The sequence below is a fragment of the Parasteatoda tepidariorum genome, chromosome 11 (genome assembly GCF_982258835.1).
Source record: "Parasteatoda tepidariorum strain Cologne lab strain chromosome 11, Ptep-v5.0, whole genome shotgun sequence".
Classification (NCBI taxonomy): domain Eukaryota; kingdom Metazoa; phylum Arthropoda; class Arachnida; order Araneae; family Theridiidae; genus Parasteatoda; species Parasteatoda tepidariorum.
The window spans coordinates 1076560-1102242 of NC_141765.1; the positions used below are offsets into that span (position 1 = coordinate 1076560).

The following is a 25683-nucleotide window of genomic DNA, read 5'->3' on the forward strand; positions in this document are numbered from 1 at the left end:
AATAGCTTTAAAGTAGAAAAAAAAACAGTACTTTTTTTCAAAAGTTACCAATTTAACTTGACTTCATTCTCACGAATTTCCGAATTTCAGAAGTAGCTAAGAACACTATTCGCCCCCTCAATTAAATTTCAGAGGAAAAAAATGTTTAAAAAAAAAACTTTAAAGTTGAAATTTTTTTTCTTTCTAAAATTACCAATTTAACTTTATTTTCACGAAAGGCTAAATTTCAGAAGAGGCGAAGCACATTTTTCGCTCCCTTAATTTAAATTCCCAGTAAAATAAAGTTTTTGATTTCGAAAATAACTTTAAATTAGAAAAAAAAATAGGGCTTTTTTTCTAAAGTTATCAATTTAACTTGACATTATCTTCACGAATGGCTAAATTTCAGAAGGGGTGAAGCACATTATTCGCCCCCTCAATTTCAATTCACCGTAAAATAAAGTTTTTAATTTCGAAAATAGCTTTAAAGTAGAAAAAGAAATGGATCTTTTTTTCTAAAGTTACCAATTGAACTTGACTTCATTCTCACGAATATTTAAATTTTATAAAGGGCTAAGTACACTATTCGCCTCTTCAATTAAATTTAAGACAAAAAAAAATGTTTCTTTTTTTTTTTAAAAAAAAAAAGTTTTTTTTTTTCTTCCAAATTACCAACTTAATTTTATTTTCACGAATGGCTTAATTTTAGAAGGGGCGAAGCACACTATTCGCGCCCTCAATTGAATTTCAAAAGAAAATAGTGTTTTTTTTTTCTTACATTTTTTAATAAAAACTTCAAAGTTGAGAAAAAGTTCTTTTTCGTCTTCTAAAATTACGAATTGAACTTAACTATGTTTTCAAGAATGGCTAAATTTCAGAAGGGGCGAAGCACGTTATTCGCCCCCTCAATTTAAATTCACAGTAAAATAAGTAATTTTTTATTTCGAAAATAACCTTAAAATTGAAAAAGAAATGGTTATTTTTTTCTAAAGTTATCAATTTAACTTGACATTATTATCACGAATGGCAAAATTCCAAGAGGGGCGAAGTACATTACTCACCCTTCATTTAAATTTCAGAATTAAATAAAGTTTTTTTCTTAGAAAATCGCTTCAAAGTTGAAAAAAGTTTTTTTCTTCCTTTAAGTTTACTAATTTAAATTGACTTTATTTTTGTGAATGTCTAAATTTCAGAAGGGGCGAAACGCAATATAGGCCCTTTTATTAAATTTCAGAAGACAATAAGGTTTTCTTTTTGAAAAATAGCTTCAAAATTGAAAAAAAAAATTGTTTTTTCCTAAAATTACCAATTTTACCTAAATTTATTTCTTGCCTTCATATTTATTATAACCTCTTACTTTAATTTCAGAGGAAAATTAGGTTTTTTACTTGGAAAATAGCTACAAAGTTCAACTAAAAAGTTACTTTTTTCTAAAATTTTACTTTTTGACTATTTTTTACTCGGAATTTTACTTGATTTTATTTTCTCGAATGTTTAAATTTCAGGAGGGGCGAAATATATTGTTTGCCCCCTCACTAAAATTTCAGAGGGGGCGATTGCCCCCTCTGCCCCCCCGGCTGGCACGCCACTGGGTATGTACAATTATTTTCTGCAGTGTTTTGTTACAGGAAAATTTTTTCTACTTGCTTCAAAAAATGTGGCAACTATGTGGATAGTGAATAAGTCTAAGAGAAAACTTCCTCGTAAGGATAAAAACTTAGGTGGTCAAGGATTTCAGTATTGTAATTGTAGAAGCAAATACAACTCGAGTCATTGCAAATGTAAGAAGTAGAAAGCACTTAGCAATTCCAAATGTAACAGTAGCTTTTATTGCCATAAATTAGTAATTTGTTTATCGTTAATAGTAATTTGTAAAGTAGTTATGTACTTTTAATATTTTTTATTTATTATTATTATTTATTTTTTTTGAAAAGTAATGTGATTACAAATTGAAGTATACCCTACACTGATGTTTTTTTTCATTAGATTAAGTGCGACTGCCTGGGGTACATTAGCCCAGTATATCCTACACTGATGTTCTTTAAAAGTACTGAAATCATGTGGTTGTGACGTGTTGATAAAAGTCCAGCAGTCGCGCAAACTGAACTAATTTTCATAAAGATTGGTGACTTTTCTCACATTTACCATTTTGAGCTGAAAACTATGCAAACAAACTGGTTCTTATATATAAACTCCGGATTAATCATACTTCGAGAAAACATGGAAAAAATATTATAAAGATAAATAAAAAGTGATTAAAAATTTAAAAAAATGAATATATCTCCATGTTTTCTCTATATTTTAAACTTATTTCATGAGTTTTACATACCTCGGATTATGCGCAGAAAATAAAACTTATTTCAGTTTTCTTAATTTTCACTGTTGTATCAAGAAAATTTAAATAGAATAAATAAAAATCAAAAACAATTTTGTAGTCAATCAGAAGTAATATTATTAATTAAATTAATTATTTTTGTTAATAATAAAGCACTTGAACCGCACGTTGTCCAATGAAAAAGGGCTTGAGAAAATCAGTGTTTATATTTCTCACGCTATTGCGTTGAAAATTGGAATTAGTAACACTTCCGGGTATGCTTGAGAGACAGAGAACCCCCTTGTGACGCGACACAGTGGGGGTGGTGTGACTATGTCTTTTATTCTAACCTCCTTGACCAAGGGCTATTATCCCAACTGTATAAAAACAGAGGACCACTTGCTAGTGACAAATCATTTGTAAAGATGGGTAGAAGAGGAATATCGAAACTGGCAATGAAAAAAAGGATGATAGCACTTGCAGCAGTGAGGTAAGATTTATTTTATCATATGATATTTTTTAATTTGGAATATTGAGAATCTAATATTAAAAATGTAATAAATTTAAATGCACTAGACAATTAACATCTTGATTTTACTTATGTTTGATCCAAAAGTTATTTGTCTTGAAAATACTAACATTCATGCAAATGATATTTATATGTGAAATGTTAATTTTCATTTCGATTATCTTTATCTGTTTATTTTCATCATTATTAAGTACTAATCTAAAACGATAATTTATTTTAATATTTCCCAGTTGTTAGAAAGTGTTTGATAACTTTAATAGTTTAAAAATTTTTTTAAATTTATTTCCTCATATTTGTATACAAATATGTATCGAGATATTTATATTAAAATATTATTTTCATTGTGATATATATCCATTGATGTATTTTAGCGCACCTAGTAACGGTTTCAATCCAAATAAATTTTGCAATGTATAAACACATTCTGCATAATTTGTTTTATCAAAATGTCATGGTTTAATATTTTTTACAATGTTCCTTTTATTAATCAAGTGTTTCAATTTTTAAACTTATTAGTTCTAATTTTTATACTAATTATTTTTTTTTCAAGAAATCAAATAACTGTAGAGAGTTTTGCTTTATACATTTTTATATCTATAGTAACCAAGTAAAATTTATTAAGTAGTTAGTTGATAACCTCAAAAAATAAATTGCTTATTTCAAATTAATTGTTTCTAAATCAGGCAGGAAAAAAAACACTTGGTAAGTTTAATGATGGTGGTTTAAACTTTGATGGTCCTATCGGATAGGAAGTCTATGAATTTTTCTAGGTCTGGGGATTTTTCTGGGTAACTGAACTGGGTATTCATAATTTTAGAATTAACTATTCCTGTAATTCCATATAAATTAATTTACCCTCCTAATAGATGATTATTAAAGAAGAAAAAAATACCAATATTTTCATGTAGTAAATTTTTACATAATTTTAAAGAAACAATTATTTTTATAATAAAAACAAGTAACATACGTAAAATTATTTATTTTTCCTTTTAGAAAAAAAAAAAGGCGCTTCTTACCTTTGTGCAAGAATCCACCAACGTATCTCCAGTTATTAGTTCTGATTGTATTGATGTATCCGGAAATCATCTTGTGAATTTATCGCATGGGTAAGCTTAAAAACATTTATGCTATAGAATAATTAAGAAATTTTTTACTTCTATATCTTTTGAAAACTGTAGAAAATTACCCATTTTTCAGAAAGTTTAAATGCAATGTTTAATGCATTAAATAAATCATAATTCAATCTTAAAAATTCAATCTTAAATTATTTTAGTCTTTAAAATATTTTGCAACAAAAAATATAATGTGGATAACCGAAAGGAAAATAAAGTTTCTTCCTTTTCAGGAATAATATTCAAGAATTGTCTCCTAGGCCGCAAGAAACTATCGTTTTACCTATCTCCGCTAATGCTGCAAGCATGTACGTCACAGGGAATGAAACTCTATATCCATTCCATGGGTAAGTTTAAAAAATAAGGTTTATAGTATAGTTTAAGAAATGTTTACAAGTATATATAGTATCTGTAAACTCCATCTATGTATTATTGAATACAATAACATGCTCAAATTAGTAATATCATATGCTCATTTTTGAGCTGAATGCTTGGCTCAAAAAATTATTAATCGAGAATTCATTTTGAGTAATTTATTGTTTAAACAAGTGTGGGTATAGTCTCATAAATGAGTTTATGTTGTTTTGAGCAAGTTTTCAAATTAGACTAAATTTTTTCAGAGCTGTTTCCGCACATTTTTGCTCAATTTTGAGAAACCTTTTTTTAACGGTGTAAATAAAGAATATGAAATTTTTCTATTCCTCTAAATGCTTAGATACATAATTTTTTATTTATTTCAGAAATAACAATAAAGAATTGACAGCTAGCCCGCAAGAAACCGTCCATTTACCTGCTTCCTCTAATCCTGAAAGCACGGACGTAGCAGGAAATGAGCCTCTATATGCATTTAATCGGTAAGTTTCATAAAAAAAGATTATAATATACATTAATAAAAAAAGTTTAGGAATCTAGTGTATCAGCCGCCATAAGTTTTTTTTATTTTTTTATTGCTGTAAATGTTGAAAAACTACAATGAATATGAAATTTTTCTACTTTTTTAGAATTTTAACAATTAGCTTTTTTTTCTTCAGAATTTTTGTTCAAGAATTGCCTACTACCTCGCAAGGTGAATCTACCTCGACGAATTCTCCGTATATGGAAGTCGTAGGAAACGAGACTCTAGATTTATTTCATGGGTAAGGGAGAGAAAAAGTTTTTGTTTATGAAACTGTTTTATTAAAAAATTTCAGTAATTGAATGTTTTACATACATGCAGATACAGATCTTTTCATTAATTTGATTTCGGCTTTTAAATTTTTTTAATAATTTTTTTTCTTCTTCTCTTTTCATAAATCTTTACACCATTTTTTTTTCTTTTTTTTCAATTTTTCTCTACATTTTTGATATGATATGATGATAAATGTAGGGAATATATATATAACACATCAACTTGCTTATAGTATACTTATATCTTAAATGTTACTGTCATCTGTAATATTTAAAAAATGAAGTTCGCTTACATAAAGTAAAAATAATCTTGCATTTTCAGGAATTTTTTTTTCGAAGAAATGGAATTACGTTCCCAAGAAGCATCTAGTGCATCAGCTGCCACTAATTCTGAAAGCATTAACATCTCAGGAAATTATGCTCTTGATTTACTTCGTGGGTATGTTTAAAACTTTACAAAATATAAAATGTTCTACTTTTTAGCCAAATATTTAAATATAAGATAAAGCTAAGAGAGTTTGCATAATCAAACAAAGTAATTTAAAAATACTTAAATATTTCTTATTATGCCAAATTAAGAAATAATAGTAATGATGGTTAATTTTTCCCCCATTAATATGTTGATGTTAAGCTTTAATTTAAACAACAATTATAATAAAACCAAGTAAGGTCTTTGGAAATTAATTTCTCAATGTTTTGAAGAACCAGAAATTAAAAAAATGTTTAATTGTGGAATATATATATATTTCTTTCAGGAAAAATAATAGAGAATTGCTATCTTTTTCCCAAAAAAATCCCGATAAACCTGTTGCTTCTGCTGGCATAAATGTGATGGGGAGAAGGCTTGTTGATTTTTCCTTTTTTATCCAAAACCTAAAAAGATTTGAGGATCATGGCCCATTTGACTGCAAAATAAAAGATGCTATAATAGTATCTGAAATGAAGAATGGTCTTAATTCTTCATTTAGATTCAAATGCCGTTTGTGCAATTTCGAGGATGTTGTGCACACAAATGAAGAATCCGTTTCAATAAATACTGCGGCAGTTCTTGGAATCACTGCAATAGGATGCGGATTTTCTAACATGGAAGAACTATTCTCAAATTTTAATGTACCCTGCATGTCAAGTCGAAGATTTGCAAAAGAGCAAGAGCATCTTACGAAAGCTTGGGAAGAAACTGCAACATCGGAAATGGCAAAGGCAGCTGAAGAAGAGAAACGACTTGCAAGGCAACGTGAAGATGTGGATTCAGATGGAATACCTCTTCTCACCGTCATTGTTGATGGGACTTGGGGAAAAAGATCCTATCGCACAAACTACTCATCTTTATCAGGAGCAGTAAGTTTATTACACATTACGTTTTTCTGAAAATAGTTCGTTATATCCATTTTTTAATGCAAATAACTTAAGCAATTTAAACATTATGATTTTAACGTTTTATACAATTTCTGTAGATGCAAAAGATTGTATACATTAGTTCAGATAGCAAAATGAAGTTCAGGCATTCTTTTACATTATTTAGAAAAATATTTATACAGAGAATAAGAAAACTTTGAATTCTTTAGGATAGTATCTTGAATAACAATAACATATTAAAAGTTTCAATCGACAGAGGGCAAGGATATATGAGATGTAGTTTTATTATTTATAGTTTCTTTGTTTTAAATTAATGGTTTAAGCAAATACATTTTAAGTGTCAAATAACTACATAAAATTTAAGGCCTAAAAGATATTTATTGTAGAATTAATATTTTAGAGGGTAAAAGCAATATAAAATAGGTAAGGTGCAATATTATGTTCTTTCACAGCATGCTTTACAGTATTTGTGCAGCTGTAATCGGCACCAAATTTATTAATAGAATATTTTTCACCTATCTAAGAATATATTTGGTACGTATTATAACTTAACCAATTACAATGCTGCCAGTAGTTCCCATTACCGAAATTTAGCATGTTTGGTATCAATTTTATGGCATCTTTTTACGATTCCCCGAAATGAATAGGCACATTTTTTTACCCTTTTTAGTTCATAGCTCATTTTTTATTTCAATTAGAACTTATCATCAAATTTAACTTTTTATCATTGACGTCAATGGTAAGATTGGTGTTTTATTAAGTTTTTTTTAAAGTGAATTAGTACCACTTCTCCCTAAATTTTGTTTTCCATTTAAATTTCGTTTTTTTTTTTAAATTTCAATTAGCGTTGATTTTAAATTATTTAGTTTTTTTGCAACACGTTTGAAAATCCTAAATATAAATAGAATTAACGCATCGTTTCATATAACCTTAAAAACATTAATATGGTAAAGTAGTTCGCTTATCCTATCACGATCTCGTTGATCATTCAGATATTAGCTAGCATAATGAGTAAAAAATAATTAAGTAGCACAGAATGCGTAATAAACAAATTCTTTGTATTATACTTAAGAGCTTGCAAACATTAATGAAATTATCTTTCAGATATTTGAAAATGCTGAATCATGTATTGTCAACTTTAAAACAATGGTTTCTACCAGAGTTGGCCGTTGATTACTGTAATCGATTACAACTGTAATTGATTACAGATAATTACAGCTATGTAATCAATTACTTGTAATCACGATTACAAGTAATCAATTACTTGTAATCGTGATTACAACTTTCAAAAAATTTTGATTACAGCTGTAATCATGATTACAATTTTGATTACAGTAATCAATTACTTGTAATCATGATTACAAGTAATTGCGATTACAAGTAATCACAACAAAAACGATTACAAGTAATTATGATTACAAGTAATCAAAATATATGATTACATGTAATTGTGATTACTTGTAATCAAACTATACGATTACAAGTTATTACGATTGTATACTATAGTCAAATTTTTTATGTAAGTATTCATGTGTTTACATATTTTTATGTACATAGAATGTACGCACGCATGAACGTACAATTTGCGATTCCTATACATACAATGTATGCACAAACGTTGTTTGTACGTACAATATTCATAATTATATTGTAATATACTTAATGCAATGCGCATATGCTTAGTACATATAATTATGCATTTATGATACATGTACGCATGTATGTTAGTTTGTACAAAAAGGCAATGTTTTGTATCTTTGTATACATAGACAATGTATGTATGAACGTATATGAAAATAATGTTTATGCGTTTGCATGCTTTTATGTACTTAAGTGCATATATTGTATAAATTTACGATAATAGCACGTATATACAATGTACGTTTGTATATAAAATTGTACGTATTTGCGTACAATATGTAAAAATGTTATTTAAAGGTACAATATATGCACATAGTTGCGTAAATAAAATGCGTACATGTATACATGCATATTTATATGTACATCGATATATGTGCACGCAAAGTATGTACTTATGTACAATTTACGTATGTACTTGTATAACTACATACTTTGTTAATACTTATGCGCATGTAATGCATAGATGTACAAAAAAATAGTTATATGCACAATGTATGCATGTGCATACAACGTATACATGTACATAATTACAAGTAATGTACAAATACGTGCGTACATTTAAATATATGTAATTACAATATACACATACATTGTGCATACATTAAAAAAATTTATATGAGTTAAGTTATTAAAATTTGTTTTAAAATTATTCTAAGGTATATGAAACTCGACCTCATATTTTTTAGAAAGCAAACGATAATTTTATTTGGAATTTCTAAATATTAATTCCACACATAAAATTTACCGTTTCTCTTACCATTTAAAAAATTTCTATGAATCATGCATTATGTTATAAAAAAAATAAATGTGTATTGTCAAACATTTCATGAAAATACCTGAAAATAATTTTTTATTCAGAGAATTTCAAAATGATATAGAACAATTAAAGCTGAAAACTAAATTTAAATATCGTTTGATTTTGTCATTTAACTTGCTTGAGTCATTAAAAGTTAACTTACATGCATTTTATTTATTGCATTGTACACATATTTAGACATAAATGTAATGTACATATGTATACGTGTAATGTATGTACGCATGTACAATGTATGTACATACATTCATGTATTGTACGTGCATATATAGTACATATGGATATGCATACATGGAACATACGTGTATTGTACATGTGTGGATACATTCATTGTACATATATACATTGCACCATATGCATAGATAGGGATAGCATGCATGTACACATGTAAAATTTGTACGAAAGAATTATGCCCAATATATTTATGCACATACGTACTGCATATGTACACACATATGTACATTATATGAACATAAATGGACATTTCATCATATGTACATTATATGAATATACATCTGTACGCTATATGTATATACATCTGTAAGCTATATGTATATACATCTGTACAATATATGCATCTCAAATGTGTGTATGTACGTACGTTATGCATGTCGAATGCATGTATGAATATATGTGAAATATAAATACGCCCAATGTACGTACAATAGTTCACAAATGTATTATACTTATTTGGATACTTACATTGAGCATGAACATATTATGTACATGTACATAAATACACTGGACATGCATATCATGTACATGTATACATACATATATTGTACATCCTACAGATATACCTATATTGTACATGCATACATATATTGTACTGTTCATAAATAAATTGCACATACATGCATGGGACATACATTGTACAGACAATGTATGTATGTTCGTACAAACACAAGTACTTGTATATACATGCGTACATGAACATAGATATACATTTTACATACACAAATATTTGCATAAAATGCATATATTCATTGTGTATAAATGTACATGCCTACATTGTTTGCACATACATACGTAATTATTATCTATATACATACGTACATATATTTTATACCTATAATATAAGTGTATGTACATGTGTGTGATACTAAAATGTCTGAACATATGCACTAGATAAAATCATATGTACATACATTTCAGTTACATTCATTTGTACGTATACAAATACGTACAAAATGCAGTACATGTTAATACGTGCAAAATGTATCATTATAAAATACATTCTACTATCTACTGTAAAATATAATCATTTATAAGAATACAATAGTCTTGTAATCGTGTAATTAGATTACATGTAATCATAATTACATGTAATCAAATTACATGTAATCAAATTACATGTAATCAAATTACATGTAATCAAATTACATGTAATCATATATTTTGATTACTTGTAATCATAATTACTTGTAATCGTTTTTGTTGTGATTACTTGTAATCGCAATTACTTGGAATCATGATTACAAGTAATTGATTACTGTAATCAAAATTGTAATCATGATTACAGCTGTAATCAAAATTTTTTGAAAATTGTAATCATGATTACAAGTAATTGATTACTGTAATCGACTATGTAATCATGATTACAGCTGTAATCAAACTTTGTAATCACGATTACAAGTAATTGATTACTGTAATCAATATTGTAATCATGATTACAGCTGTAATCAAAATTTTTGAAAATTGTAATCATGATTACAAGTAATTGATTACTGTAATCAAAAAATGTAATCGATTACATTTTTGGCCAACTCTGGTTTCTACTAAACCAATGAAAAAATACAACTTCTTAAATGTCTTTGAATTTAAAAATCTAATCGGAAATCGAAAATTGGGCTTCGTAAAAAGTTTGCAATCGTACTCATTCAAGTTCTTGTTGAATTTCGCATTCTTAGAACCTACCGTTTTTGCAGTCCGGTATACAGACACACACACGGAAATTCTTCATTTTATTATATGTAATAGGTAATTTGTAAAAGTCATTGATTTTGAGACTTTAGTATCGTGATGCTGATTAATTGGCTTAAATAACAGTTACATCGCAAATTAAGTTCAGAAAGAGAAAAAAAAACTGTTTTTATTACCATCTCCTTGTCATGTACAATCTATAAAACAGAAGCGTTTTTTTTTTTTTATGTATAGGACACCATTTATTGTATCACATAACTTCTGTGTAAATTTCAAGGTTTATGAATTTATCTCATATAAATTCAGTAGTCAATGAACATCCTACATTGTTTTTAAAATGAAACATTTCTTTTTCATATGTTTCATAATTTAAAAATGTATTAATTAGAGAAAATATGACTTTGTTAACAATTTAATATATATATATATATATATATATATATATATATATATATATATATATATATATATATATATATATATATATATATATATATATATATATATATATATATATATACATATATATATATATATATATATATATATATATATATATATATATATATATATATATATATATGTAAAATGATGCAGTCGGACCGAGCAGGGAAACAGACACAGGATTTTAATTAAATCAGAGTAAGTTTTATTTGATCATTCTTAGTTGAGTGGGAGCGAAAAAAGTGATGTTTACTCTATCAGCAAACAGTCTTTCTGGTAGGGAAAATCTTGCAAAAAATCCTAAAATGTCTCTATTTAGGGAAAAGAGGGAAAACTCAGAAATTACAATTGGTTAATGAACTTGCTCGAGTGATTCCCACGGCTTAAAAGGGAAAAAAGATCTTTATTTAAATGTATGCATACTTTGGCTAAAAATAGATTTAGAAACAGGATGTGGCTTTTAAAAGTGTGAGAAAGTATTTCAAATAGAATAATTAATTAGTAATAAAGTAGGAGTTGTTTTATAGCAAAGAAACTAACATAAAAAGATTAATAAAAGGCTTTTTATGTTACATCCCCCCTCGCCGAAAAATTTTGACTAATATCTAAAATTTTTTTAAATTATCCCTTTGCAAAACTTTCCCTATGATGACACAATTAAAATAAAAAAAATCAAATTGCACTTTTAACAAGATTTCAAAGTAATATGAATTATAAAAAATACATATAGGTACACAATATAAAAAAATTTCATGAAAGTCTCGAGAAAAAAAATTGATGTAGCGCTACCATCAAAATGAAGTGTTAGATCTTCATTTTCAATACTTTTTGTGATTTAAGTTTTTTCAGTCCTTTTTGAAAATCACTGTAAATAAAGTTATTACTCATGCTAACACAATTAAAATAAACTTTCACTATAAGAAAATTTATAAAAACTTTCTTTAAAATGTAAATATTCAAAAACATGAAAATACAAGTGATATGAAATATACAAATACAAATTGACACTTTTTCCAAAAAAATTTTTCTTCAGGATTTGTACATCTTGAAAATAAAATGTATAAAAAAATTTTGACACAATGGTCTTTAATCTGAAATTTAGGATTTCAGTGTTGTTAGGGGAAAATTTTTGCTGGATTAGGGGCTGTATTCCCCAAATGGAGGAAAACAGTCCCTAGTGTCAACAATGATGTGCTGGAAGATCCTAGTTTCAATAGATGCTTAAGTTTAAATTTTTTTGGTTTTCACCACAGAGAAAAACTACCATCGCCCCATATCCTACTAGATTTGGGTAAACATTGAACTTGAAGAAAATTTGAAATGTCGGATCTTCCAGAAAAAAGGGGACAGCATGTTCCATTGAACTATGCGTATTGTCGTCATATTCGGTGTTTTTTAATTTTATTTTCATGAAACAAAAAAAAATTGACACTGGTAAATTTGATGGTTATTTTACACTTTGAGGTTCAACTTTTATTGTCTCTATATACTATTTATTCTTAGCAAAAATATCTGAAAAATTTGTTAAAATTCCTGAAGCTGGAAATTTTTTTCATCATCTTGAATTTGCATAATTCCGTCAACATGATTTTGACAATGCGGCCCCACATTATCACAATCAGTCTCAAGAACACTTGAAAATTCAAGATTATTTTCAGTTTTGCTATTTAAATCTTTATTTTTTATCCCATTTTTCTTATTTTTCCTTAAATTCACTTTGTTTACATTTTTATCTTTGTTTATTCTCACGTCCAAAATTTTATTTTCCATAACAAATTCTTCCTTTTGTTTATTTTTATTTGATTTAACATTTTTTCTTTTATTTTTACTTTCCTTATTTTTATTCTTAACTTTATTTTCTTTATTGGTATTTTTGTTGCAATCATTAACCTGGATTTCAGGAGAAATGTGTAAAGACAAGTTGCTTTTATAATCCGAAAAAGTGATCAGTTTTCTCTGATTTTGCATTACAACTTGTTTATCACAATCAATCACAAATTTAAACCCATTACATTCCTTTAAACCCAATATGGCATAAGGTAGATCAGTATTTAAAATATAAAATTCCACTGACCTAGCTATATTTCCAATTTTTAAATTTAAAGTACAAGTGTGGTTAAGTTGCAAAATACCTTTTGTTTGTTTTACATTAACACAGTTCTTTCTTTCTTTTTGGACATTAAGTTTTTCAAAAAGTTTAGTTGGGATGATATTTAAAGTACTACCTGTATCAATATTTAACAGGATAGTTTTATTTGTCAAAATCGGGTATTTGTCACTTTCATAGTTTTCATTTTTATTTTGTATGTATCCGGATACAATTAATTGTCAATTTTTTGGTTGGTCACTTTCTTGTTTATGCTGAGTTTGATTCTCAGTCATAAAAGAATTAGGTTTGTTTACACAATTTTGGCCCCAATGATAAGCATTGGTTATATCAAGCTTATCACAGTATTTACATGGCTTAGGAGGCAACTCCTGGGAAGCCTGGGCGAAATGACTAGTTTGTTGTTTATTTCTTTGAAACTTTTCATTTTGAATTCTAGGTCTAAATTGGGATTGTTGGTTATAACTTTGACTAGGCCGAGAAAAAATTTGATTTTGTCGAGAATTATAATTTGGATTACTTGAGTTGTTAAAGAATGGCCGCCTTGGTACCCAGCCTTGATATTGTGGTCTATACCCATTAAATTTAGACTCTGGTAATTTTTCAGTTTGGGGTAAGACCGTAGGTACATCATGAATTATTTTCGAAACAATAGTGAGCCATTCAATCGGGGTTTTAGGTTCCTTTAATACCAAGAGTGCTTTAATTTGGGGAGGCAAACCTATAGATAGACCCTCAATTATATGATCATTACTTAAATTTATTTTTCGACCTAACTCTACCTTTTCGGTAAAATATGAATTTAGGTCTTTAGCTTGGCCAGAAAATTTTAAATTTTGAAAATCGTTAAAGCCAAAGGGAGGTGAAAAATAATGCTCTCTAAAAATTTCAATTATTTCTTGATATGAATTACAATTAAGACAGTTATTAATATACAATTTTAAAGCTGAACCTTTAATGAATTTTTGAAAATTTCTAACTTTCCATTCGTCATTACATTTAGCATCTAGAGTTTGTTTTTCGAAGTGTTTGAGCCAGGATGTGAATTGAACACCAATGTCCGGCTCAAAGACTAGTATGTCTGGTTTATCCTGTACACTTTGATCCATACTTAATTTTTGTAAATTATCACTCAATTCTTTTTCAGAATTATCTGTATTGCTTTTGGCATTTTCATCCATTTTAAATTTGTAATTTTTGCCACTCCGTAAGGGCATTCAAATAACCAAAATAAATTTTAACAATTAAATATAGCATTTAGAAGTAAATTAAATGTCATAGTTGCTTATTTATCGTTACCTTACGATAAACACTAAAGCAAAATTTAAAAAAAAATATTCAATTGATCATATATTACAACACATAATATAATCAAAACGAAACTAAATATCCTTTAACATTTTTATGCTAATAATATTAAATCAATTTAATAATATAATATTCCTCGAAGAATAAGTAAATTTCAATAATTATAAGTTTTTGAAAATGCATAAATAAACAATCAAAATAAGAACAATGAATAAAAATTAATAATCATGAAAAATTCATAATCATAAAAATTAATAATCATCACAATGAAATATCAAGAATGAGAAAAAAAATATCCGAATATAACCAAAATCTATTATTATTTTCGCTGTTCAAACACCACATATTTTGATAATCAAAAAATATTTGTAAATTATTATAAGCACGGATCGAAGTAAAAGCACGGATCGAAGTAAATTTTCATTATATGAATACCATTGAAGAATTTTCCATCGAGGATTATCACTAAACACTGGGAATCACTGCGCGAATCACTGTATTATCACTAAACTGTACACGCGAACAGAATCGTAGCCATTAAGATGAACTTCTGGAAATGTAGAATCGCTGTCACTTTGAAATAAGCAGGAACTCACAAATATGGAACAGATGGTCTTTAGAGGCATGGAATTCTTGAAAAGGGTAAACGAAACATTTTTTTTTTTTTTTCTTTCTTAATGTTTTCTCCATAGTCGCACCATTCCAAGAGTAAACACGAGAAGAGTTAGTAGAAAAGGGGAATAAACCATCTTCTTCGTTAAGATGAGTCACTGACTAACGCCGAAATTGATAAATTTGCAGACTATGCTTTCAAGATTCATCCAAATCCAATTAATTTCGCAGCATTGGCAATGAACTGCTAAGCATTCTCTGTGAAGTCTTCGATTCGTTCGTTAAAAGGCTCAAATCTTCCATCATAGTAGAAGTGTGTTCTTTTAGTTAATTTTTTATTTTTATGTTTTGAAGAAGCATTTAATATTATCCTGCGCCCGCTTCATCAGTTCTTAAAATCCTGCTCGGCTTGTAAAATGATGCAGTCGGACCGAGCAGGGAAACAGACACAGGATTTTAATTAAATCAGAGTAAGTTTTATTTGATCATTCTTAGTTGAGTGGGAGCGAAAAAAGTGATGTTTACTCTATCAGCAAACAGTCTTTCTGGTAGGGAAAATCTTGCAAAAAATCCTAAAATGTCTCTATTTAGGGAAAAGAGGGAAAACTCAGAAATTACAATTGGTTAATGAACTTGCTCGAGTGATTGATTCCCACGGCTTAAAAGGGAAAAAAGATCTTTATTTAAATGTATGCATACTTTGGCTAAAAATAGATTTAGAAACAGGATGTGGCTTTTAAAAGTGTGAGAAAGTATTTCAAATAGAATAATTAATTAGTACTAAAGTAGGAGTTGTTTTATAGCAAAGAAACTAACATAAAAAGATTAATAAAAGGCTTTTTATGTTACATATATATATATATATATATATATATATATATATATATATATATATATATATATATATATATATATATATATATATATATATATATATATATATATATATATATATATATATATATATATATATATATATATATATATATATATATATATATATGGGTGATTCTTACGAAATATGACAATTCACTGTCCCCTGCTCCAAGATCAAATACTATAATACTAAAAGAACTTTTTTTAAAAAAAAATTAATGAATAGCATTGCTGTTAACATTTTAAAATGACTTTGCACTAGCATTGACTGTTTTGTATACTTAAAAAATTTAATTGAATATCAAAATGTCATTTTCCTGGCTTATCCCAAACAATATTTCCAATAATAACTAGCTTCAAAACTTCCCATACATTTTTCAAAATCTGATTTTTTTTATTTTATCCTATGTAAGCATTTCTAGAATATACGCAGAGGGTATTGTTTACTAAAATTTCGTTTAAAAAAAAATTCTGTCAATTTGTTTGTTCCATGAAAATCTGTCATTTTCCTGGCTAATTTTATTTAGTGATTTATAACCAAAACAGATAGCACCAGGAATCAATATCTTATGTTAATAGATTGATTAGATACCCACCTATCTGAACATGTCTTGTTGCATGAATAAAGAACCAATTTTCTGGCTCAAAATCTATTTCAAAATTTTTTCAAGGTGTAGGTTTTAATGCTGTCATTTTCCTGGCTTCTTGAAATTTAATAACAAAAGCTACATAGATTTATCTGAGTTATTTTACGAAATCCTGTTGTTTTCTGTAGAATATAAACGTCTTAGGCCAAAATATTAAATTAAAGTAAAGTTACATGCTATAAAATGGCGAATTTGTCATTATCCTGGCTGTTATTTTCCTGGCTTATGAATGCCAGGACATTGAAGTGTTACCAGAAATTCCTGCTAATACTGTAAAGAGGGAAAGCAAATATAAACCTAATACCAAGTTTATGTATGATTGTAATATGCTTGGATGTAATCAAAGTTATTTATTTATTTAATGATTGATTATTATACACAATTTTATTCTGTACATATCAGCAACAAAAATTTTTTTGTTTATTTCTGCAGTGGATAAAAAGAATTAATTTAAGCAATTTATGGTCCATCTAACATAAAGGCTTAAATTGAGTTACTTACTATTAACTTAAAATGACTGCTTTTTAAACTTCTAAGGTAATACATCATTTTCCTGGCATTCAAGATTTGGTGAATTTCTGTTTTATTTTTTTTCTCGAGAAAATGTCAATAAACTACACTGCTGTCTATAAGATATTAATAAGTGTAGTGTTGAATTTGAAGAAATTTTGTGGTCCGAATTGTCATGTTTCGTGAGAATCACCCATCCATATATATATATATATATATATACTGTCTAATATATATACAATCCAGTCTAACAAAATTTTGATTTTGAAAATATAATATGAATGTTTCTACATAGATTTAAGGTGTTTGCTGAGAAAAGTGAATAGTTTTGACACACGATCTGAATAATAATAAGTTTCCTAATATATTGATAGTACTTATTTGCTAACAATTTATTAGGAGCATTTAGCCAAATCAAATGTTTGTTGAAGCCTAAATGCAATTCATAACAAAGTGTTATTCGCATCTTAATTTGGCTTCTTTTTTTCCAGGCTGCTATAATTGGCTATCACACTGAAAAAGTGCTCTATTTGGGCTTGAGGAACAAGTATTGCTCCATGTGCGCTCGTGGAAAAGAAAACAAGCAACACGCGTGTTCCAAAAATTGGAGTGGCCCATCTTCTGCTATGGAAAGCGATATTATAGTTGACGGCTTCCTCAATAGCATGGATATGTATGGAGTCAAGTACTCAAAAATGATTGGTGACGGAGACAGCAACGTCCATAAAAAAATTCTAGATTCTCTTCCATACGGTAATTTTATGGTCGAGAAAATCGAATGCAAAAACCATCTGATTCGAAATGTTTGCAGTAAACTTACTGAACTATCGAAGAGCACGAAAAATGGTTTCAAAATCAAATTTAGGAAACTTTTAGGCGCAAACTTATTTAGAATGCGACAAGCGATATGGTCTGCGTCAAATCACCATAGGAAATCAGAAATTTCTGAAATTCGGAAGATGAAAGAACTGAGGACCGATCTTATCAACATTCCCTACCATATTTTTGGAAAGCATGACAAATGCAGTGAATACTTTTGCAAACCAAAGAAGGTGATAACAAGTGGATTAGAAGTGGGGGAAAACATTCAAAACATCGTTGAAGAAATGAAGCAGGATGGGATTTTTTTTCGCATCATCGAAATATTCGATAATTTATCTTCCCATGCTAAGAGTCTGCTATACAACGCCACCAGCAACTTAGCAGAGTCACTGAATTCTGTAATCGCGAAAAATACCGGTGGGAAAAGAATTAATTATAGTTTGAGAAATTCTTATTCCATGCGGTGTAACGCAGCAGTTTCCTCCTTCAATTCAATCAGAAAATATGAAGCCCTGTATAGAACGTCCTTTAAATGCAGTCCTAATAAATTTTGTAAGAAATTGGACTGTAAGGCGGAAAAGAGGAGATGTTCCAGGAAAATAAGACAGGGAGAAATTAGGGCCAAAAAACGCAAGTTAGATCTAAATAAAGATAAAGACACCAGCTATGACCCCTTTGCTTCCAAACCTGATATAATCCAAGAAGAGTTTGAGGCCAAAAAATCCAGAATTATAGACTCCCTACAATTGAGTGATAGGGAAAGAGAAGACCTACAGAAAAATACCATCAAACAGGCAGATTCACCATTATGGATAGCGGCTAGGAAGAAAATACTAACTGCTTCTCATTTTGGTGAAGTGTGTCGCAGGAAAAATACCACATCCTGTGGTTCACTAGTTAAAAAAATCCTTTACGCAGATTTTTATAGTGAAGCCTGTGATTATGGGAAAAAAATGGAGAACGAGGTAAAGAAAGACATAGAAGGAAAATTAAATTTAAAGATACAAAACTGCGGATTATTTATAGATGATACTAATTCCTATTTAGGAGCGCCTCCCGACGGCTTAATCGATAACGACGGAATAGTGGAGATTAAATGCCCATTTTCATGTAGAGATATGTCACCAGAAGATTTCATCAAGAACAGAAAAACAACTTTTTGGAACCTAAACAAGGATAAATCCATTGGCGATATAAATATTAAGCATTTATATTTCTATCAGGTTCAGGGACAACTGCATATAACTAATAGATCCTACTGTTTATTTGTTTTGTGGTCAAGAAAAGGATTTAAAACTCATAAGATTTTCAAAAATGACGAATTCTGGAAGAATTGCATGTTTGAGAAATTAAAGCAATTTTATTTTAATTGTTTACTTCCAGAAATCGTGGATCCACGATACACGCGTGGCATGCCAATAAGAAATCCTCAATACATTTTAGATGCGCAAAAAGAGAAAAAAAATTCAAATTAACTTTAAATTCAAAAATTAAATCTATATATCAAGAAATTTTAAATTTTTTTACAAAATATATTTTGAATCCTTTTCTTGACCATAAAAACAAAAAGAAACTTTAAATTTTTATATAAATATATTCTAGTTTTTCTTCAAAATTTATGTTTTTCAATAGTTATTATGCAAAAAGTTGTTTTCCGATTCTTCATGAAATTGCCTGGTGACATGTTTTTACACGATATCTGATATCAAATTTTCAATTACTCTTAATAAGAATTACTCTCAATCTTCTTTACTGTTAAAATTCTGTTAAAACTTATAGTTAACTTGATGTATTTCATTTAAATTTAATTTATATACCTCAAAAAGTAGCTTCGAAAGTTAAAAAACCTGAAATAGAAATTAATGCTCCTAAATTTAATTTTAGAAATTTAACTGAAAATCTCTGTCATTATTTAGTATTTGACATCTATCATACTCTTTATATATTCCAATTACATGTTTTTTAAGTCTAAATTTTTTCTCCCAATTCAATGGTACTTTCTAAATCATCGCCTTTTACGTCTGAAATGTTTCTTATTTTACATTAAATTTTTTTTTAAGTATCTGTTATTAATCTATGGAGTTTCGCTTCCGAAAGCTTCTTTCGCGCTGACGGTTCACGTGATTCGCTTTTAATTTAACAACTCATCGTACTCAAGTGTCAACATTACAAATAGATAGTGATTTTAATCTGTGATGGTTTTTCCTGCAAGTCTTTGATTTATCAGTAATTTATTATTACGATATTTTAAATCGTGGAAATTTAAATAATGTTTTTTCTTTCAAATGCAATAAACTCGCATCGTTTGTAACAATTTTTTCCCTTTATTTTCATCTCCAGAATAAAAGGATTTATACCTGAATGTAGAAAAATTTATAAAATTATTAATTTAAAATTAAGGGAAATTAAAATTGTACTGAATTTTGAAATAATATATTAAAGTATATTTTTCGCTACTATTTTTTAAGACCTGGCAGATAATACAATTTAGATAACTCTCGTGCCAAAACATCAATCCATATCAAAAGTCAGAGAAAGTTTTGTTAGTTATGGCCTCTCGAACCAATTGTATATAATGTATATTTCCTTTTCTTTAATTTTATTTTTTTTATAATTTATTTATTTTTTTTTTGCTACTCAACTATTGATGTTTACATTTGAAAGCATGTGCGACCTTTTATTTATTTAATAAAGTACCAGCTGTGATTGTTAAAAATTGCAGAAAGTCTTTCATAAAATGATTGTTATTTGATTTTTGCCACTTGTAATTGCAGCACTAATTTAGCTTTCATGTTTTAACTGATTTATGCTGTTATAATAGCTGTTTTACTACAGCGGTTAAAAACTAATAACATGCAAAAAAAGTAATATTGTTATAATTTATTATTTTTTGAAGTATACACACATTTCAGAAATTACGCTATTTCTCTTTTATGCTTTATTTAAATTTGGATTTTATGATTTATTATTTTGTTTAGACGTTTTGTTTTGTTGAAAATATTAATTTCACATCATGTTGTTTCTTCATTTAATCTTTAAAGAATGAATACAGCGTATATTTTAATGTTGCTTAAATCTTTTTCTTTTAAATAAAATTTTTTGTACATATTAAAACGCATTGAATTTTTGAAAGTTTATCCTTTAACTTTACATTTGTTATTTTCTTGGATTATAAAACTTATTGCTAAGAATGTTTTTTTTTTTTTATCAAATTTATGATAACTACATAAAAAGTTTTCATAATTGGAGTTAAAGAATGAAGTTTATGAAAATCTGACAGATGAAATGGCCTGGTCATATCAATAGATGACCTTGTAAAAAATATCTTTTTATAAGCTAGGAGAAAAAAAGAAAAAGCGACTGACACGTAGATAATGTGGAAAAGTGTCTGAAAAATGTGAGTCAATGTAAAGGAGCAAAAAGAAAAATGATAATTATCTCGTGCATTTAATTAAAATCTCAACAACTCAAAGATCCGAACTTACTGTCCGTCTGCACTACACTAATTATGCTTTCTACTTTATCAAAACACGAACAATATATTAAATAAGAAAAAAATTAATTATTTGGAAAAAAAATCTATTTGAAACTCCAAGATAATGTAGGGAAAGACATTAAGATTTATTCGTCGTGAATCATGGAAACTACAGTTTTCACATTTTTCAATAACATCAGAAATATAAAATAACCCTTTAAATATACCTTTAGGATCACCATTAAATGCAAGTTAATTGTCCCCCGTTAAGTAAAACCCTTGCGCACTTTAATTCTAATGTAAAATATGGTCTGAAATATTCGGAGATGTAATGACTATATACACGCTATATTACATAGTTACGTGAGTGAAAGAAAATTCAAAATGATATCGAGGCTGTAATATTTATTTACTGTTGGGGATTCGCAGAAAGAAGATTGAAGGCCCCAAAACAATTTATACAAAATTATTATTTTATAAATATTAATAGTCTGGTTAATAAGTCTTTTTCTGGAGTAGAGTAAATGTTTTAAAGGATTCCTAATATGAAGGAATAAAAAACAGTGTCATATATTATTTTAAATTTTATTTGATATTACCAGTATTTGGAATGATGACGAAATATGAATGGTGTAAAAATAATTAAATAAATAAGAGGAGTAACAAGGAATCACACTACCTCAGACCAATACACCAAAAAGTAATAAATATAGTTGCGTGATCTATTTTTGGCGCACCCTTTAAATATTGAGTTTTGCCAAAAAATGTAACCCGGACTTCCATGGTCGCTCAGTATATCTCCTCCCCCTATGTCCACTAATGTCCACGCCTATTCCTCCCTTTCTCCCACCCATAGCTCCTTCAATTTGACTTGTCCGTCAGCGTAGAAAGGGCCTTAAGGTTGAAAAGGGTGCAAATGAATACCTCAAAATCAACCTAAAATATACCTTAAATATACCTCCAGAGGTATATATGTTTCAACCTGAAGTGTTTAATTTTACATCTGTGGAGAGGTAGATATTTACTACTTTGAAGTGTTTTATTTTCAACCTTAGGTTATTACTTATCAGTAGACAGCGGATAATATGCAATTGCATACGTGCATATGCAATTGCATATTTTAGCACTTTTTGCCATTTGTGCATATAAATGCATAAAAAGGTATATTTGCTCTTATAACTGCATATTTTCAGCATTTTATGGCTTTTCCCTCCTAAAACCATATCACTATTCTTTTTATGTTAGCATAAGGAACGCTTTAAATTTTGTTTTGTCATTCTTTATCACCTGAAAGGGTCAGCTGGATTGATGTTGCTGGGGGTGATTCCAATCACGTGAAAAAAGATGTAGAAATGAGGTGTCTGTCAGGAAGGGGGTACAAAGGGCCCACCCAAACAGACGTTCGTCATAGAAACCTCAGAAAGGGATGGTCAGATATTCTATGAAGGGATGTCTTTCCCTGGAATAAATAATTGTCAATCTGTGTGGGAAAAATAAGGCTTCTGTGGTAGGTAGAAAATGACCTCCCTTTCCTGTGATTGATTAGTTAAAAGGTGGAGTGAATACATTTTCGGAGAGAGCTGCTATTCTAACATATTTCGATAGTCCATCCGATAGATAGACAGTTTCGACATCCATCAGTTGAATACGTAGTTAGTGAAGCTTCGAACGTGATTTTTGACTGCTGAATTTTATAATATGCCAAAAATTAAGTCGACTAAATGAAATTTAATGAAGACATGGATTTCGGACTATGGGAAGGACTTTACGACCGATGGGGAAATAGTATTTTGTGTGATTTGTCAAAAACACATTTCCTGTGAAAAAAAGTACCAAATCGATCAACATATAAAGACTAATGCTCAATCCGTGAAGAAAAAGCAGAATACAAAAAGATTTGTTCAAAGTTTATTAACTATTCCTGTTCAAGCAGCTAAAAAGGAAAGTGATTTTTCTAGTGATTTATGCAAAGCCTTAGTAAGCAGCATTATTCCTTTAAAAAAGTTAAATAATCCAAACTTAAGACAGTTTTTAAAAAAATATTGTACCAATTAGATCATTCCCGATTAATCGACTTTAAGAAAGAACTACCTTCAACCGATATATAACGAAGAACTGGATGATATTCGACGAGATATTGGAGATGGCCCTATATGGATTGAAGTCGATGAGACGACAGATAAGTGCGGTCGCTATATTGCTCATTTTATTGGTGGAAAAATGGATAATATTCCTACTCGACCACATCTTCTAGCAAGCAAAGCCCTTGAAAAAGTCAATCATTCAACCATAGCATGGTTGTCAATGATTCTATCAGATTATTATGGCCTGATAGAGATGGTTCTGAAGATGTTTTGATTTTTGTCAGTGATGCCGCTCCGTATATGGTCAAATCTGCAGCAGCACTGGAAATTTTTGTACAAGCACAGAATAGCACTGGAATTGTACAAGTTTTGTCCAATAACATCGGTTGACGTGGAGAGGTCATTTTCTACTTTCAAAATGATCTCAAATGACCGACGACATCAATTCACCCTTGAAAATTTGGAAAAACACTTAGTTGTGTATTGCAACAAAAATTATTCAGTTGAATAAAATCTTTCCCGAAAATGCGATGATTTTTCTTCTCTCATTTATCATACTTCAGTTTTAGGCTTTTTCTTCAGAAATGTGTAGATTCAAGTAAGAAATATTTTGATTTTCTTCCTTTTAGCAAAAAAATGTTTTAGCTGTGTTTGTTGGAAAACTTGTTGGTAGAAGTATTTAAATAAGTTGAACTTTTAATTTCTATTTTAAATGCATATTTCTAGTTTTGAGAGCATATATTCAAGTTTTTTAGTGCATATTTGCATGCATATTTTGTCCGTTTTTTAGTGCATATAATCCGCTGTCTACTTATCAGCCTGAAGTATATTTTTTTACACTTGTGGAAGTATTTTTTCAACAACCTAAGGTGTGTCATTTTACACTTCAGGTTGTTATAAATCAACCTCAGGTGTATTTTGTTCTACCTCAGGAAATTATTTTTCAACCTCAGGTATATAATTCTATGCTTGTAGAGGTATATATTTATCAACCTGTGGTGCGTCGTTTAACACTTCTGGTTGTTATAAATCAACCTCAGGTGTATTTTTTTCTACTTTAGGTGATTATTTTTCAACCTCAGGTATATAATTTTATGCTTGTAGAGGTATATATTTATCAATCAATGGTGCGTCGTTTTACACTTCTGGTTGTTATAAATCAACCTCGGGTGTATTTTGTTCTACCTCAGGTAATTATTTTTCAACCTCAGGTATATAATTTTATGTTTGTAGAGGTATATATTTATCAACCTGTGGGGCGTCGTTTTACACTTCTGGTTGTTATAAATCAACCTGAAGTGTATTTTCAACACTTGGAAAGGTTATTTTTTTATTAACGTTATGTGTTCCATGTTCTACCTTAAGCTATTATTTCGTAACCTGAAGTATATATTTTTGTATTTTCAGAAGTATTAATTTATCAACCAAAGATGCGACATTTTACACTTCAGGCTTATGTAGCTCAAACTATAGCTGTTTTTTCAGTACTTACGAATGTAAGGTGTTCACCTAGCTGATTAATTTTAACCTCACTATATAAAAAATATAATATATATACAGGGCCGGATTTAAGCTTGGTGTGGCCCTAAGCTACTGAAAATGATGGGGCCCTTATAAGTTCAATTCCATTTCTATACACCTAAAGTAAACTGTCATTATTTTTTTATTGTTGAGTATTAACATTTTATTATTAAAAAATTTGATAGTATTACTTTATTGCTAAATATATTAATTGTGATGAGACTATTATGTAGAACCTTTCTTTTATTGCACAAATTTTTTTAACGAGGGGAAAAAGTTACAAAAAAAAAACACATTTTAAGCACAGAGTAAAAATTTGGCGTGCTGGGCCGCTATATATTTAACAGAGTTTTTTTTTTTTTTAGATTCATTTTGAATATATTTTATTTGCAATTTTCAATGATTTTTTTGCGAATTGTTTTCTCAATTGTTTTTTCTTTAC

General features: G+C 28.6%; 1 protein-coding gene across 1 annotated transcript; it reads left to right on the top strand.

The window, feature by feature from the left end:
• The first annotated feature begins 1861 nt into the window (after positions 1-1861).
• On the top strand, positions 1862-21275 carry LOC122268450 (uncharacterized). Its single transcript, XM_087154758.1, has 7 exons — positions 1862-3928; positions 4168-4281; positions 4675-4788; positions 4966-5070; positions 5424-5540; positions 5857-6439; positions 17831-21275. Exons 2-7 carry the CDS (start codon positions 4241-4243, stop codon positions 19634-19636), a joined length of 2766 nt encoding a protein of 921 aa, XP_087010884.1. The 5' UTR covers positions 1862-3928; positions 4168-4240; the 3' UTR covers positions 19637-21275.
• Positions 21276-25683: the final 4408 nt, after the last annotated feature.

What these genes read in the sequence shown, in the direction of transcription:
- LOC122268450 (XM_087154758.1), top strand. Translation starts at nt 4,241, where the DNA reads ATGTACGTCACAGGGAATGAAACTCTATATCCATTCCATGG. An exon ending in ACTCTATATCCATTCCATGG is followed by an intron (nt 4,282 to 4,674) that starts GTAAGTTTAAAA and finishes TATTTATTTCAG; the next exon opens with AAATAACAATAAAGAATTGA. An exon ending in ACTCTAGATTTATTTCATGG is followed by an intron (nt 5,071 to 5,423) that starts GTAAGGGAGAGA and finishes TTGCATTTTCAG; the next exon opens with GAATTTTTTTTTCGAAGAAA.